The 17,059-nt window shown below is 41.5% G+C and overlaps 1 protein-coding gene across 1 annotated transcript in view; it reads left to right on the top strand.

The window, feature by feature from the left end:
* The first annotated feature begins 2,527 nt into the window (after positions 1-2,527).
* efna3a (ephrin-A3a) overlaps positions 2,528-17,059 on the top strand; it is an 89,233-nt gene continuing 74,701 nt past the window's right edge. The window contains exon 1 of the mRNA XM_042507169.2: positions 2,528-3,099. Coding sequence (XP_042363103.1) covers positions 2,990-3,099 — 110 coding nt within the window. The 5' untranslated portion in view covers positions 2,528-2,989. The remainder of the gene's footprint in view (positions 3,100-17,059) is intronic.

A 17,059-nucleotide genomic window follows, 5' to 3' on the forward strand; every position in this document is an offset into this window, starting at 1 on the left:
CAGGCTGTAAACAAGTTTATTTTTGCTGTAAGGTTGGATATTTTAACATAGAGGTCCGTTGGAATTAACTATCTTTTGGATTTAGCCTCAAGTGGCCATTCAAGGAACTACATTTTCGCGGCACTTCTGCATTGGCTTCATTCTTCAGCCCTGGACGTTGCCGCTGAGTGCAGACTGATTGTAAAACAAAAAGACTATATTAAAAAAGCAAGTCGTGGATATTAAAATGTCTCAGAAATCTGGAGGATATAACAGACATCTTGGTTGTTGTCAGATTAGCATTCATAGTGTCTTGTTGCTTTGATTAGTGAAGTCTACCGTATCTCTTGGCCAGTGGTTCTTAACCTTTGTGGTGTCAAGGACTCCTAAATTGAAACACATGGACCTCCATTTGATAGGATATTGCTTCAGGGACCTCCATTTGAAAAGATTTGCTTGTTAAATGATTAAGATCAGAATTCTGTCAGCTGAGGAGATAACTGGAGCGAGTAAAACCTGTGAACACAACAGTCACTCAGATCACTCTTTCTCACATTGGGCTCACTTCTTCAATGAATTAAGTTGTGAAAATAAACTATTTTTTAAACAAATTTTCTGGGGACCCTCTGAAACTCTTTCAAGGAATCCTGGGGGTCCTAGGACCACTGATTGAAAACTACTGAATTACACGATGAGCAATCATAGCTTGCCATCTTTCACAATCTCAAATTGGGCCGTGTTCTTGTAATCATGAAATGCGATCCCAGTATTGGACAGCGACTCTTCACCACTGTCAAGTTGATTTTTCCTCTAATTTGTCAAACATTTGTGCATCAAACAGCTTCTTTTTTTTCTCTCTGGTTGTTGACAGAATTTTGAACAGTGCGCTTGTAGCCTAATTAACTATGATAATGATTAAACGTGTGATAATGAGTCATTTCACAGCTGGTGAGGATTTGAGTCTTTTAGTGTGTCCCCAGTTTAATCCCAAAGTAAACCCTAAACGTACTTTATTTGCAGATTAAAACACGTTTGTAAATGTTACTGTGCTGTATTTAAACTACTTTTACGGTTTGTAAATGTTAATGTCTTTTAACTAAACCTTTTCTTCTAATTTCACTTTCAAACTCAAACCTTTTTCCTAATTTAAATCTAATAATTTACTTTATCTTAAACCTGAACCCTGGCCTTTAAATACAATTGATTCCTTGATAATTGTGTCCAGTCACAACATTTTCTTCTGTTTTAGGGACTTTTCATTATTTATGAAAGGGGAGGGGGGTGGTGCAAAAAAGGGAAGGCATGTCAAATCACTTTTTAAGCACTGGGGAAGGATTTATGTTTCAGCATCAGAATCACTTTATTCTACAATTTTTTGTTTTGCAAAAAATATACCACTTGTACTAACTATGCATGAAAAGTGAAAAACATTTTTCATCTTCAGGATTTTGTCTTCAACATTTATAATTTCAAACATCAAACATCATCATTTTTAAAATCTAGCAAGTAATTTATAGTGGAGGGAGGGTCACGTATTTTCCCCAAGTCACTCAGGGACGCTCAAGGGAAAATATTTGTAGCTTAAGTAGCTGAAGTATTTAATTATTTCTTTATTAGGATCTCCTGTAGTCACTACTAGGTTAGCAACTACTCTTCCTGGGGTCCACACAAGTAAACATTACCATATATATATATGTGTGTATATATATATATATATATATATATATATATATATATATATATATATATATATATATATATATATATATATATATATATATATATATATATATATATATATATATATATATATATATATATATATATATATATATATATATGTATAGGAAAACAAAAGGATACATTAATTACAATGAAAATAATAATGAAAGTTATTACAAAAAAATAAGAAAACCAGAAAAACCTCAATTAAAAAGAAAAATCAACAAACGAAAACAAAAAAGAATAAGAGGTATGAGGAAGGATATGAGGAAAACAATTGCTACAAAAAACAAAGAAAACAGAAAAAACTACAGAAACATACAAAAAAAAATCAATCAACGAAAGGAAAAACAAAAGGATAAATCAATAATGATTAGTATAATAATAAATAAGTATAAGTAAGTATATATATGTATAAGTATCCTCACTATATTTAAGTTAGTTGGTAATGCTTTTGATACAGCTCAAAAATAATAGCAGTACCACGAAAAACAACATATGCAGTGACCGAGAAAATAAAGTAAACTAGAAATAAAAAGTTAAAAATAAAGACAATAATAATAAATACAATCATATATAAATAATTAGAAAATAAAAAGCTCCTCATTAATGATCCTATATTCATATGTTCAGTTTTCAAACTTAACAAACACAAAACAAAGGCCCACGCCAGCCACAGTCTCGTAAATAAATGAAGAACAGTCCCTTAATTGAAAGGATAACATTTTCTCCACGCAGTCACACAAAGGCACACATACGGAGGATGTTTGGAGGGGGCGGGGCGGCAGCAGAGATGGACATGTGCGCGCATCTCGGCCATCAGAGGGCGGGTTTGTAGCGTTGTGTGCGCAGCGTGTGGCTGCTGCTGCTGCTGCTGCTGAGAGGAGCGCAAGGTACACAAACCTTTCCACGGAGCTCTAAAGCTGCGCAAAGAACAATAACACCGACCTCAGCTGTCAGTCTGTGAATGTGCTCGCATTGCCTTATCACCACTTGTGTTGCTTCTCTCTAATGAAATCCAAACAAAACGCGGAGTGACTTCAGAGCGCGCAGACCGGTGCGAGAAAGATTTGGCACAAGTGTCCAAATGGGTCTCGTCGCAATGGGATTCGAGTTGAAGAACACGTAAGAAGTCACCCTGATTCAACCCGTTGTTGAGGTGACTGGGAACTTGACAAGACGTTTTTTTTCCACCGCTGGGATGTTGTGAACAGACACCGTCGCCTGGGACAGAAGGAGCAGCAGGACGAGAGAGGGGAACCAGGGCTGGACGAGCACCGGAGGGATTATGGCTCTCGCAACGTTTTCTCTCAGCCTCATCACGCTGGCGCTTACAAACTTACACCTGTCGAGAGCCAGCGACCGGCATGCGGTGTACTGGAACAGCTCAAACCTACAGTAAGTGGCTCTCTGCAGCAGCAGTGTCCGTGTTGAACAGCAAATTAACTTGTGTTCCTCTTTGTTGATGCGCACCTGTGCTGATAAGTTGAGACTGGCGAGCTGGGCACCCTCTGCAGCGTTTCTTTTGTTTACAGCAGTGAGACGTTAACACCACAGTAAAGACATTAGATTCCAACAATAAGCCAAATATTTCTCCAGTTTTAATATAAATACTTTTCATAACATAAATAATTTCGCCCTTTTTTTTGGCATTTAATCATGAGAGTACAGTGATGCATCTCCAGTGGTAAAGTGTTCCTACGATGCTCCCTCTCTCTCCGCCCTGCATGCAGAGTGCTTACTGTATAAATATTTGATATTCTGTCTCACATTTAGTCCATCTTCTGCTCCACAATAATGACTCATTTAATCTTTTCATCCACCCTTGCTTTCACTTTGTCCGTCACCTTACCTGCCCCAAAAAATGCAGCACAAATACATAATTCACACACTCAAACTTCCATGAATCTGCTTGTATGCTCACTATGAATAGCTTGGCACACATTAATGTATTAACACACACATATATATCCACATAAAGATAATGCACACAATTATTAAAGGTGCAACATAATGCAATCATGGACCAGTGGCACAGCACTAAAAAACACAATACTCAGTTTTTAGGGGTATAAGTAGCAGCTTCTCCGCCATATATGGCGACTGCCAGTGATAGCAGAGACAGCACAATACTTTGCAAGCCGTTAAGCTCTTTTTTGGGGGAAACCAAGTTGTTGAAGCCCTCTAATGACCAACCTGTCAACGCTTCTTAGGCTGCCAAATATGAAAACGTGTAGTCTGCACCTACAGCCCAGCTCTGAGATGATATTTAGGAGTGGTTGGTATTTAAACACACACACACACTCACACACACATCTGAGCCTATCCTTGGACTCCTCCTCCAGCAGTCAGGTTGCTTACCTCAGGTAAGCTTCCCCAGGCTCTCCTATCTCTCTCTACCTGTGAGCTATAAAGCCAGCTTGCTGTGGGGCAGAGATCGATGTGGATCCCACTGCCTTTGTCTTCTCATTAGCCAACAGTGAATCCATCTTTCTCACATTCTTTTATCTCCTCTCCTCACACAACCCCCCTCCTCCTCCTCCTCCTCCTCTATCTGTGTTCCTCCTCTGTCCATTTGTATGCACCTCAGACACGGGTCTCTCCTATCGCCTCTCTGTATCTCATACTTGGTTATTTTCTTCCCTCTCTTATTTTTTTTCTGCTGTGTCTCACCAGCCGGCCTGTCCCCCTCAATTCCCTTTTTTCTGCATCTCATTACCGCCCCCCCATCTGCTCCTGGTCCCTCATTCACCTCCTGGGCTCTCAGCTGAGAGTACACACATACAGTAGATGATTAGAATTAGAAATTGTATGAAAGTCATTTGAATGCACGTGGATGTGGGGGGTAATTGAAATATTCCAAGGGTTTTTTTCCTCCAGTCAAAAACTGCGATAAAACCTGATGGGAACGGTGAAGGTGCTGCAGCAGCGCTGTCACTTCCCTCATTAATGTTAATGTTTGAATGGCAGAGTCACATTCAGAACTATTTTAGATTTATGACTGCAGCTAATCCCGTTAGTGTGGCATGAATAGAGAAGTGGTATATTAACTGATGCTAGCGTTTAAGCTCTGTTAAAGTGCACAGGTTTTTGAGTGTCATAATCAGTATTAGTCCTATCTATCAATTTTAATTAGTCTGTTTCGCTGTGAGCTCAGTCTAAAATGATTTTCACAGCGTGGTTGAGGTTGCTCAGCGCCGTCATTCATTACAGTGTTAGCACATTTTCTGGCTTTAAATTGACATTTATGTGTTTAAGTGACAAATATGTGATCATATTAATAAAATTCAGAATACTGTGTTTGTGTGAGGTTGGCGAGGAGGGAGGGAGACAGATAGGGGGACAGAGAGGGAGACAAAGTGCAGGTGTGGGTCTACATGCCTGCGTGTGCAAAACCTTTACTTTCCTCTACAAATCTCTGAAATAATGCAAAAATTGACCCAGTTTGCAGGTAGCAGACAAATCCTCAGAGGCTATGGCAAGAATACTGATGGCCATCAAGCTTTAAAAAGGCCTTAGGCTCGCGGCCACTTCTCCAACACTCTGTCCACATAGAAAACCAGCTGAAGGCCTTGCTTCTTCCTTCCTCCAGCTCTGTTATAGAGACGATCCTGTAGTGTGTTTTGTTTAATCGTAACTGTATATGAAATATGTATGATGTGTATTTTTCATTCTCTGTATTTGTAGTATCATAAAAAGATCGTTTGAGGATAAGTGAACCACGAGTGAACTGGCCTTGGGGTCTGATGTGAGCTCCAGTCATAAGAGGTGGCAAAACGAAAGATTTTGGCGCCAGAGGGTGTTGTTATCGGATTGATGCGTCTAAAGGATAGAACATGATCAGCTATATTTTTAAAAATATTTTGTTCCTAGGGTCATAAAACACAAGGATAGACATGGAATTTGAAAATGGGAATTTCCAGGCCTGGAAAGGTTTTGGGAAACTAAACATACCCTGGAAGTTTTGGAAAGTTATGGGTTTGTTTCACAAACCTGTAAACACTTGATGTGTTCAAGGACTGTGGGAAATGTGAAAACCCAAGGATAATTTAAGTTTTTTACAGTTTATGGCTAATAAAAATGAATAATAATTAATAAAAAAAAAAAAAACAACGGCCAAAATTTTGTACGGAAAGCATGCCTTCTGAACAAAACAAGCCAAAATAAAAACCTTAATCCCTCCCCAGTGCTTAAAAACTTGTTTGACATTCCTCCCCCTTTTGGCATCTCCCCCTCACCTTTCATAAATAACAAACAGTCCCTAAATTTAATACAAATATTCAGTTCTAATCCTGTTCTGAATTCATTATTTTTGAAGATAATATATCTATGAGGAGTACAGATGGTCATTTTTAAGGAATGTATTGTCCTTAAAATTTGCCTCAAACCCCCTCCCTCCACTTGTCTGCCCGGAGTCGCCCCTTGATAAAAAGTCCACACAGAGGGAATCTCCAGTGTTCAGTCGTCTTCTTTCCGCCACAAAATGAAGGCAGCGACAGAGAGCCAGGAACCAGAGGGCCTTTAGGGCCACATTCTGGTTGGAGCCTTAATGTTTTACCCTTGAGCGCAGCATTCAGCGCAGATGGTTATGGCACAGCTGCAAGAAATGGGATGACTTGGAAGCCAAGCTGTTTGTGCCAAAGCCATGAAAAAGGCTTTTTATGATATCGCGCAGCTATAAATGTCTTGCTCTGGTGTATTGAGAGTCAAAAGGGGATTGCCTCACAGTTGATACCCAGTAATACTGTGCTGCTCGGTTCTCCGCAGCCGTTCTGAGGTAAACAACATCAGACGGTTTAATAAAGCTTTTTCCTCCACCTCGGACAATTTGAAGCGAGATGTCTCGATTATCATAACCCAAAGAAATAACTCAAAGCGCTTTGATTACCGCCTCAGTCCGTCACGATCACACTACCCCCCATTAGAAAGTGTTGCTCTCAGCTTCCGCTCTCAGCAGTGCGCCTGGCCAACTCGTTACAGATGTCCCTGCTAATGGCTGACTGAGGCAGGAAAAAACACACACGCAGGCCATTAAATCATCTCGCATCTGAGGCCATCTGCCAATTAGAGGGGGGAGATGTGGAACATCTTGAGAGCACGCGGGAGCAGCGGTGCACTGCGGTAGCCTCGCCTACCCACAAGCAGCGTCCCATGCTCCTGCCACCTCCTCCCGTCAGGTGTTTGGCCTCACTGGTTAGACAGGCTGCATCTCCATAATTGGGCACCCCATGTCAGCATGATCAAAACAACAGCGCAGCTCTCATTCACTCTCCCACTCCTTCCATAAGTCACAGTGTGTCTGCCGATGCTTACAACTTAGCAGGACACCGGAGTAAGCAGCATTTGCACGGGCGTGGGAAGGAATAGCGGGGAGTTTGAAAATGTGCCACACATCTCTTTGCTAAATCGCCATTCCCTTGCCTGCTCAGCAAGATGAAAGTCTTCTCGCGCCGTTTGTGGCTGATCCGCGGTGAGTTACAGCTGGGCTTGTTTCATGCTACACATTATAGCCCTGATTTAAACCTGAAACGGTGTCTGTCAGGCCCCTAGACCACATGAAGAAAAAACAACCCAATCCCCGGCACACCATATCTGTGCTACAAAATAAATTATCACCTTGACAAATAGCCTCCCGGAGAGTTCGAGGTACAGAGGCTGCGGTGATCAATGTTGAGTCGAGGTGCCGTCTTACTCAACAGGCTCATTAACCGGCAGGTCGGTCTGTGTGGGTGTGTGCAGGCCGAGCTGGAGTTGGAGGTGGTTCCCTGCGGGGCAGAGGAGAACCCTGACACCATGCAGGGGAAGGTTTGTAGATATTTAGTTGCAGTAAAGGGAATTGTAGCTGAGAAACGAAGAGAGAGTGAGTGATGGAGAAGGTGATGGAGAAGGAGAAATCAGAAAATAGATGGAGAAAAAGAGAGGGATGCAAAGTGTGAAGAATATTACTGCAGGGGAGAGGTGGGCGTAATGGAGAGATTGGAGGGAGAACACGCTGGAAAGGTGGAAAGTGGAGCAGTCGTTCAGAGGAAGAAAGGCGAAGGCAGAGATTGATTGAGTTGGCCAAAAGTCAGGACGGGTGAGAGAGAGTGCGGCTTTTACCGGATATGGAAGTTAGGTTATTTGGCCGAACGTGTTGGAGTTGCTGTTTTCTGACGAGATGATACTCACGGGAGTTGATCCGTGCTAATGTGGACTCAGGCTGGGTCATTCATGTGGACCGATGCTCAGAGACAATAGCACCCACCGTTCACCTGCCCCTCTGCCCTGCGCGGCACGGCGCAGACGGAGCATACAGGAGATGAGCTGATTTGATACCTGATTACATGCACGTCCGTCTGCCCGCAGCTCCGTCTCCGGGCTGTCTCTGCAATTTTGCATACAAATGCGTCTTATTCACTGCCATTCAATTTATTCTCTCACATTCATTGTAGCACACAAACAGCATTAGATGGCGTGTAGTTTTCCCCCTGGTTGCAGTTGTGTTAAATGAGAATGTGTGAATACCACTGATTGAAAAGAGCAAATTGACCTTTTATACATTTTTGAATTAAACATGTCTCTCCATCTGTGATGAAGTATTCCTTCCTCCAACTATTCAGGTTGTTTGTGAATGCTTGTTATTCTTTATCAGACTCAGACATTCAGGAGATTACTTTGATGAGCAGCACTTTTAAATGGATAGTTAACTTGACATTAGGCTTGGGTGGTATCTATTTTTTCATACATTTTCCCCAACTGGCGAGTTTGCCATGTTCAGCAGGTTATTTTGTCATTTTCAGTCTATTCAATAAACAATTCACCCACAAGATGTCGACAAGTTTGTATTTTACACCCATTTTCCTTATTAAACAGTGAAAGATAACCATACGCCTTCTGAATTCAGTTTTCTCTCTTTTACCGATCCAAGACTAGATTAATTGCCTTGTTAACTCTTTAAATCGTAAAACACGCTTCATCCAAACTCAACAGAAACAAAATAAAATTAGCCAAAACTGTGTTGGTCAATCTTGTTAGTTGTTTAGTTACTTTTCCCACTGTTTTAACGATCAGCAACTCTGGTTTGGTCAAAATAATCCCTTAAATCACCAGGAAAGATGTGAAAATAAGCCGTTTTCCCAGTGCTCTTTCTGCTCTCTCTCTGCCATTGCAGGGATAGCATGTGCTGGTGTAGACTGGGTGCTTACATTCTTGCTCTCTTCAACGCTCGCAGTCAGCTCAGCTGCCTGTTGCACCACACTGACCTCTGGTGGCACGTGATCATGCAAAAAATCCTTTTTACCATCTCTCTATTAGGAAATTAATAGAAAGATGAGGGTCAGTTTTTTTTGACAGTTTTTAAAATCATACCATTTGGATTTCTAAATACGCTGGTATACCGTAATACCGTGATACCACCCATGCCTACTTAACAGTATAACCCGGCTTCATTATGCTGTAGATCTGCAGCAGCTACTTAAAGCTCTGTGGTCTGCTAAGCAGTGTGCAGGTCATTTATAGCTCACAGGAATCTGCTGTGAGTCACATAAATGGATGGAGAAACACTGAAAGGATGTTTTATGGTTCGTATGGATCCAAGAGTGGGTGAGCCAGTCAATACATTTATATGGTATGGAGAGGTGAATGGGGCCCCAGCAGAACAAAAACACTACAAGGTTGCTTTCTGAGTGGCAATCAATCTGGGTGCATCAGGTGATCAATGTCCAAATGCATTTTTAATTGGATTTCACAGTGTCAGTAAATTTCCATGAAGTATTCGGAGCACAGCATCGAGAAGCTCAGATGAAGTATCGCCTTGGAACAGCATGCTTGAGAATTGATTATTACGGGCTTGTCAGTCACTGCTCCAGGGTTCACGCTCCGTGGAGGCCTTAACTATGTCTACCCTAAACAAGGTTTGGTATGGCAGCGGCGACCGTTTCAGAGAAGACAGGGGTTAAAAAAACATGAGGCAGAGCACAGATAAAAGAAAAATATATTTTTCAATACGTCTGCAAGACTTAAACTGTAAGTTATTCCTCTGCCAAATGGAAATGAAAGATTTTTATGAGAGCATACATTTAGATTCTGCCTGCTTCACAGATTCAAAGGTTAGGTGAGACTATCAGTGTACAGTAGGGGAGAGTCACCATAATTGTAACAATTTTCACCGTTCATTATTTTATTCAGAGGTTTTTTAACCTATAATGTAATATTTATAGGCGCACAACCTACATACTTCTGCTGACACAAACCACTTAAAGGTTTTTCAGTAGAGAAAACAGTTTGTGAAGAATTAAAGCAAAAGATGACACTGTCTGATGTTACAAATGATACGTATATACAAATGATGAGTCGTAGCTGTAACTGAGTGAATTATGGTTGGAACATGGCTAATAAATGGTATAAACACATTTTTCATGGCAAATCAACAATATTTCACTCAAGCAAATGTTTGCCCTTGCCCCTGTTGAAAAGTACATTTATTACATTGACATATATATATATTATTTTTTGGTATGTCCCTTTGTGATAACTCTGTGTCCCTTCTCTGACTTCAGAGATTTTTTTCAGGGTCCATGAACATAGCAGAAGGAAACCTTTTTATGACTTTTTATGTTTTTTTTTTTCCCTCCAGCTGCAGTTTGACTTGAAGTTGCAGGGTCGATACTTGAGGAACAAACTGTTCGATTATCACATACAACACTTCCCCTCGATTACTTTGTGGTCAGATTTGGCCTTTCATTCACACGACAACGGTGTTTTTGGGGGCCTGAAAGGGAAAACTTTTGAAATCAGGTTCCAGAGAGTAGTGTTATGAAAAGACATCCCCTTCTGTCGCTGTGTAAACAGGCAATGTGCGGATATTGTACGAAAAGCAGCCATAATAGTGTCATGGCTGCACTTAGCACATGCGCGTTACAATATACAGGGGAGAATGAGCAAACTTTACTTTTTTCTGTATGCTTAGAACTGATCAGATTGATGGATTAGAGGAGCAGCTGCTGCAGAGGGGAGTGAAAGCAATCTTTTAACCCTGGCCAATAAATGCATAACTTTAACTTTTAATGCGCCAGATGTCCTTCTGCTCCGTCTGTGCCAAGACTACGGTCTGTTCTCCGAGCGTGTGGTGCAATGAATAACTAAATGAAATATATATTCCATTAAAGCTACTAATAAATGGTCCGTCTTAATAAAAAAAAAAATCTATAGGTGGTGGCAGATGTTGTTATTGTGAAAGGCCCCCACAATTAAATTAATGTATGGTTGACCATGATTTAATTCCCAGAGGGAAAACTTGGGTTTGACAACGTATTACATTTAAGGCGACTCTCCTCTATATATAATAGACAAATGTCTCACTGCTCACCTACTTAACACTCTTAAGCAAGCTAAGTAGAAATTTAAAAAATGTATCCTGTCGCTGAAGATTTGTCATTTACATTTGATGCGCATTGTTAAGAATTCTCTACACTGACAATGGTATGTGAAAATAATTGCAAAAACAAAAGAAAAGAGCACAAAGGTATTAATGTTAATTCAAAGGGCTGTTACTCTCGGTAAACACTAATTTGACTCCACAGTGGAGTGAACGTGAGTTAAATTAAAAGATGGGTTGGGGGTGCAGATGAAACCTCAGGAGGGGCCACTTAATCAACCTGGAGTTTAATAGATGTGAACCGAAGGGAAACGATGAAAACTTTGAGCACTCTGTCACAATAAGCTCTCCCATCTTGGTGTTTCCGCTTTTTTATCCTCTCTGGTCCCTGTAGAGGTCCGAGGCACCCAGAGCTTCATTATTATGAGGGATTGGCAGGTTTGGTGGGCCATTATAGCCTGTTCATGGATTTGATGGGTAAGTACCATGGGGCTCATCTGGTGTTAACCCAGGTGAGGGGGGTGCTACTGTCTGAAGAGGACAGAAAGAAAAACATGGTTAGGTTCTTCATACGCCATCAAAAGCGATTAGCATTCCTTGGGCTCCAAGGTTATAAAAACTGCACTTAACTGGCAGTGGGAACCCACAGGAGATAGTCCTGATCCCAGCCAGGTAGAACCAATTTCAGACTCAATGATTTGAATGCAAATGCTTTCTACAAAGAGGGCTTTCCAACTTCCGAATGGTAGCTCCACAGTACATTACACTGGGAGTCTGCACCGCCGTGCCCGTTACCCACTGGGAAATTACATTGCTGCTATGATGGAAATGGCTGCCATGTAGGAAAAAGATCAAAGCTGTTGATAGGTGGACGGTTACTGGCTGGAGTTTGATTATTTGGGAAATGGGCCTTGTTACGCTACATGGCCTGGGAAACGATATGGCAGCCGCAGCAGTTGGTCAAAATAATTTGTTTTGTTATTGAAGCAGAAGGCCTCTTCTGAGGTATAGCAGTTGAGGTGGTATTTTTGCACCGACCAGCGCCCTCAGAGTTATCAGTGTCCCTTCATAAAAAAGGCAGCGAGTGAGGACACAGGTTTGTGCTCTGTCATATCTTGTTCTCTGTTCATTCCCTTCAGGTCTTGAGCCGTGACAGGTCTTCCCTCTAATGCTCTTGGGTGCTTAACAACAGCGGTGTTACGAGAAGTGGAAACTGTCCTCACAGCTTAGCGGATGATACGGCTCCGGTTTTCCTTTCATGCGAGGGCAATTTGGAATATGGGCAGCGTAATAATTAGGTATTCTGTTATAATTGAGATTTTTCCTTTTGAGGATGTAATTATATGAAGGTCTGAGACCCTTTGGCAGGCGTCTCTGTAATGAGAATATTTGAAGAAAATTGAAATCTCTCTCTAGTGCTCTGTGCATCTAGAATGACTAAAGGTAATTTGACCCTTCAGCAGCAGCAGCCGCCACCTCCAGTGGCTTAATGTATCCCTCTTATATTGTTAGAGGGAACATTTAAATCAGTACATCTTCAAGCGAAACTGTTCTATTAAAGATATGATAGCAAAGTCTTTAGAGCTTGAAAGTGTGATGTAAGTGGAATGGATTGGCCTTCCAGTGAAAAAAAATGAAAGTTATATTTTGTGAGGGAGCTGGAGGGCAGTGCTGCTCAAATTTTACATTTGTAGATATATTTAAAAAACTCCTGCCTAGTGAGGCAGTGACACAAAGTCATGAAATATTTTTTTTTGATAGAGAGCATGTACCTGTTGTAAACTGTACTGTGTGACTTATACACACAAGCCATTGTAAAAGGTTTTAGCCACAATTGTCTGGGAGGGGGGGAAATGAGCCAATTAGTATTTTGGGGGTCACACTGCTTCATCAAAGGGCTTAACAGTACGTTGAGCAGAGTCTCGCACAGGTCTGATTTGCTGCTTCTGACGTGCAATACCGCACCCGCATGTATGACAAATTACAAATGCAACCCGACCTAACTCGTCGACACGATCCGTATATACCTGTGAAAGTAAGATATATTTTTAAACAAACATAATCCAGGCAAATACAATTACAATATTTTTTGCTTATTTTTGAAGCGGCTCTTGTATTCCAGCTGGTGCAGAAGACAGCAGACACAAAGTCAGCTGTAAGAGGATTAAAACATTAAAACAGTAAATTATTTTTATTCTCATTCTATTTATGTCAGCAATGTTGTGTGTGCCCCCTCTCTAAAATAGGACATGTTTTGCAGGTCCATGAATGCAGTGCAGGCGACACTCGTCACGACTTATTTTTTCCCGAGCAGCAGTTTGTAGAGTTTGAGTCTCTTGAGGTTTCAGTTTCAATGTGCCTGGCATTCTGCTTCTCTGGCTGTGCCCATAGTATGCTCTGCGCTCCCAAAATTTGTTGCACATGAATAAATGAACAGTATATATTTTCCAATAGCTCTTCTAATGAATAGTTCAGCTCAGAAAAAAACACAAACAAATGGATGTGTGGGAAACCCTGTAAAAGTAACACGTTTCCAGTATCTCTATATACTAATACTATAAAACTGTCAACCTCACCAAAAAAAAAAAAATGACTTTGAGATGTTTGAACATAGTATGTGAGTGCCAACTGATCCCTGTCTCCCCTATAACTGAGTGATTCTGACTGCTGTTTGCTATCTGTTAGCATTAGCTTGTGGTCGGTGCTCGACTTTTGTGCACAGCATGCGGAGCTAGAAACTGACGCTACTTTATGGACTAATAGACTCATCACTAAACAGCAAAAACTTTTTGAACATCAACACAATATATTACACGATAGAGTTTGGGATGCATGTTTACTAGAAGCAGTGAGGAGGTTATTTGTACTTCGGCTAACTCACAAAATTAATGTTAATACAGCTTATAAAACCTAAAAATGAGAAGCCTGCTCACAGCTTTGATTCTGCCCTTGATTTTATGGGGTACAATTAGGCGCAGCAAAGTTGTAGCGACGTGACATTTAATGTGTTAAATCGTTGCAATGGCACGCTCAAACTCTGAATATTTAATACAAAGTCAGCGGATCAGAGTACAGCTCTGTCAGCGGCGCCGCACTCCTTTCTTTCCGTCCGTATCTTCAACCTCATCATTTAATCAGGTCTCGTGTTGCTCGGCATCAAAAATCTATTTGGAATTCATTTGCCGCCTTGATGTGTAAATTCAGTTATGGTTTATACATGAGCTACGGCACATGCATAATCATGTCTCTCTACTCACACACGTGCATTATTTCTTTTCCTTCCTGGTGTTCTCACCCATTGATTTATATGGACAATACGTGACTCATCTCGCACTACTGGCCTCCTCCATCAATGGGGGGGGTGTTCCTTTCCCCTCCTCTCCGCTGCCTCCTCTCTCAGGATCAGCGTTGAGAAACAACCCTACAGCGCGGGCTGTTATTTGCATTTGTTACAGCTGAGGGGGGGATGATTTGAGCACCCTGCTTATTATCACTACATTTTGAATGCTTCACTATTAATGACTAGATTATAGAGGATGTATAGCAGAGCCAGTGGTCCTGTTCGCCACACTCCCTTGTTAAAACTGTGCAAATTCTCCTCTGGCTATGTACCAATCTGCTGCAACGCTTTGTTTGTTAAGGTATTTATTTGGTTGGTTCAGCTGCTTTTTCAGTTGCTCTGGGCTATGTACATCTGTGTGTGGTGTTCCCATGGCCACATTTCTAGCATGTCATCTTTGTGTGTACAGTATGTGTCAGAGACTGGCTTACATCCTGTTTTATTCTCGTGGTAGCAACCTGTGTAATGCAGCATGGGACTGTCTAGACCAGTGTATGGTGTGTAAAACTGGGAGACAAGTCCAGATCCTCAGCATGCTGTGTGTGGGTGTATAGAATATCAATGTCCTGCCGAGCTCTCTCACTGTGTGTGTGTGTGTGTGTGTGTGTGTGTGTGTGTGTGTGTGTGTGTGTGTCTGTGTGCGTGTGTGTGTGTGTGTGTAAATGTTTAGGTGGCTCTTAAGTTGGTTTTTTTTTTATGTCTGTCTGGGCTATTTGTGCATGCATACATGCTGGTTTGATTGATTGTTGGCGAAAGCGGAGTAACGATTGTGTCTCCTCGTCTTGGCCCTCTCTGTCTCTTCTGGTCAGTGCCTGTGTTTCCTCTCTCGCAGAGCGAGAGGCAGCCCTCTCTGTCTTCCTGCCGTGTCGTTTGAAGTGTTTTCGCTCAGCCTTCTGTTCCCGCTCCGTTCTCACCTTGTGTGGAGTCAATGGGAAGTCCCCAAAGACCGCTCCGCTCAACCGCATTGCCGTTGCGTGGGAGGAGAGTGGGCACTACCGCCCGTTTACCTCCCTTTTAATTTATTGCTCTATTGCTGTTGAGAGAGTGAATCGCACATTGTATCATTATTTAGAAATCCTCTCGCTCGCTGCAGATGCACTTCTCTTTCTAGTACACATGAGAGAAGCTGTGTTGTTCTTTTTCTCCGCATAAGTGTGTCTTTCAGTATAAAGTATACGTACAGTAAGAGATGGATGGTTATGATAAATAGATTTGCTTTTGCAGCACTTAAAGGGATTCTGTGCCACTTCCCTGGAGGAAGAGGAAGAGAAAGTGTTGGAAAAAGTTAAAAAATAACCAAAAGGAAAAGGAAGAAGGTTGGGAGAGGGAAGTGTGGAAAAAAAAAACAGGGAGATGGAGGAGGGAGATATAAGGCAGTGCAGAGATGTAAAGGCAGAGTGGAAGTGGGGATAAGGGAGGAGGAGGGTGTTCGCATGTTAGAGGAGAGGAAGAGTCTGTATGGAGAATATTAATGGTGTGTCAGGAAGTGGAGTATCTTTAAAGACCTCAACCTTTCTTCTGCTGCTCATGCGTATTGTATCAGAACAAGCAGCTTGGAGGCACTGCTGTAAAACCAGGAGGCAAAAAAGCACAGAGTGGGGAACTGCATCAATGGCAGAATTTTATCCACATACATTCATTATCCGGAGAAGTGTTTGCTGGAAACAAATTGTGGAACGGCTACAACAACTGGAAAGGAAATACAACTGAAAAAGCCTACAAAATCACATTTGGTGTTGTTGTTGTTGTTGTTGTTTTTTTTTTACTCCTTAAGTCCAGGATTTAGGAGCATGTGTTTGGCTTGACAAAACATGTCTATAAGAATTGGTGGCTTTTTTGTTTTTCTGTCATTGTCAAAATCAGTTTGCCTGGAAGTAGAGATTTGGCCCGCAACATCTGCTCCACTTACTGATTTAGATACAGCAAGCATCCTCTTTTTCTCACACTGTCAGTCTAGCTTTCTTGCTCTCCATCTCTCTGTCTATTTATCCATCTATCTATTAGGTAGGTACCGTTTTATCAGTTGAACATCAGTATTGGTATCGGGGAATAAGATGACATTCACCGATGGCAGTAGCCGATGTTTTTCTTTTGTGTCACATACATTTTCCACAGGCTAAAAAAGCAAGCCTCAAGACTAACGGCTGCAAAATCAAATTAATGAGTAGGTACAGGAGGCAAACAATCACTGTTTGGCAAATATGCTCTGTGATTTCACTGTTGTGTGACGAGATGGCGAGTAGCAGCCGTCGTCCCAGGAAAACATCTTTGGAACAGGGATCTTGCCCGTATACAAAAGACGCAGTAAACTCTCTATCGTCATATGATTCTACACTGGAAACAATGAATCTGTGTTAAAATCGGCAGGATATTGATTCAATGATAAACAGTGCAATATGATCAATGCAAAGTGAAAACGTAGATCCATCATCATCTTAAGGATATGCATTTATTTTGAAACTCTGTCACCGTCAAACAGCGGCAGGGAGATAGCAAGCAGCCAAGAGAACGATAATGAGGTTAACATTATTTACTGCAGGATGAATCAGCAGTGTGGATATTTTGAATTTCGGAGAAATTAAGGGTCAGCAGACAGTATGTTATATGTAAAAAATTACGTTATGAATTTAATTACAACGTACCAGCCTGGCATCTCATTACGC

The sequence above is a fragment of the Plectropomus leopardus genome, chromosome 17 (genome assembly GCF_026936395.1).
Source record: "Plectropomus leopardus strain MGB_pleo_1.0 chromosome 17, ASM2693639v1, whole genome shotgun sequence".
Taxonomy (NCBI): Eukaryota; Metazoa; Chordata; class Actinopteri; order Perciformes; family Serranidae; genus Plectropomus; species Plectropomus leopardus.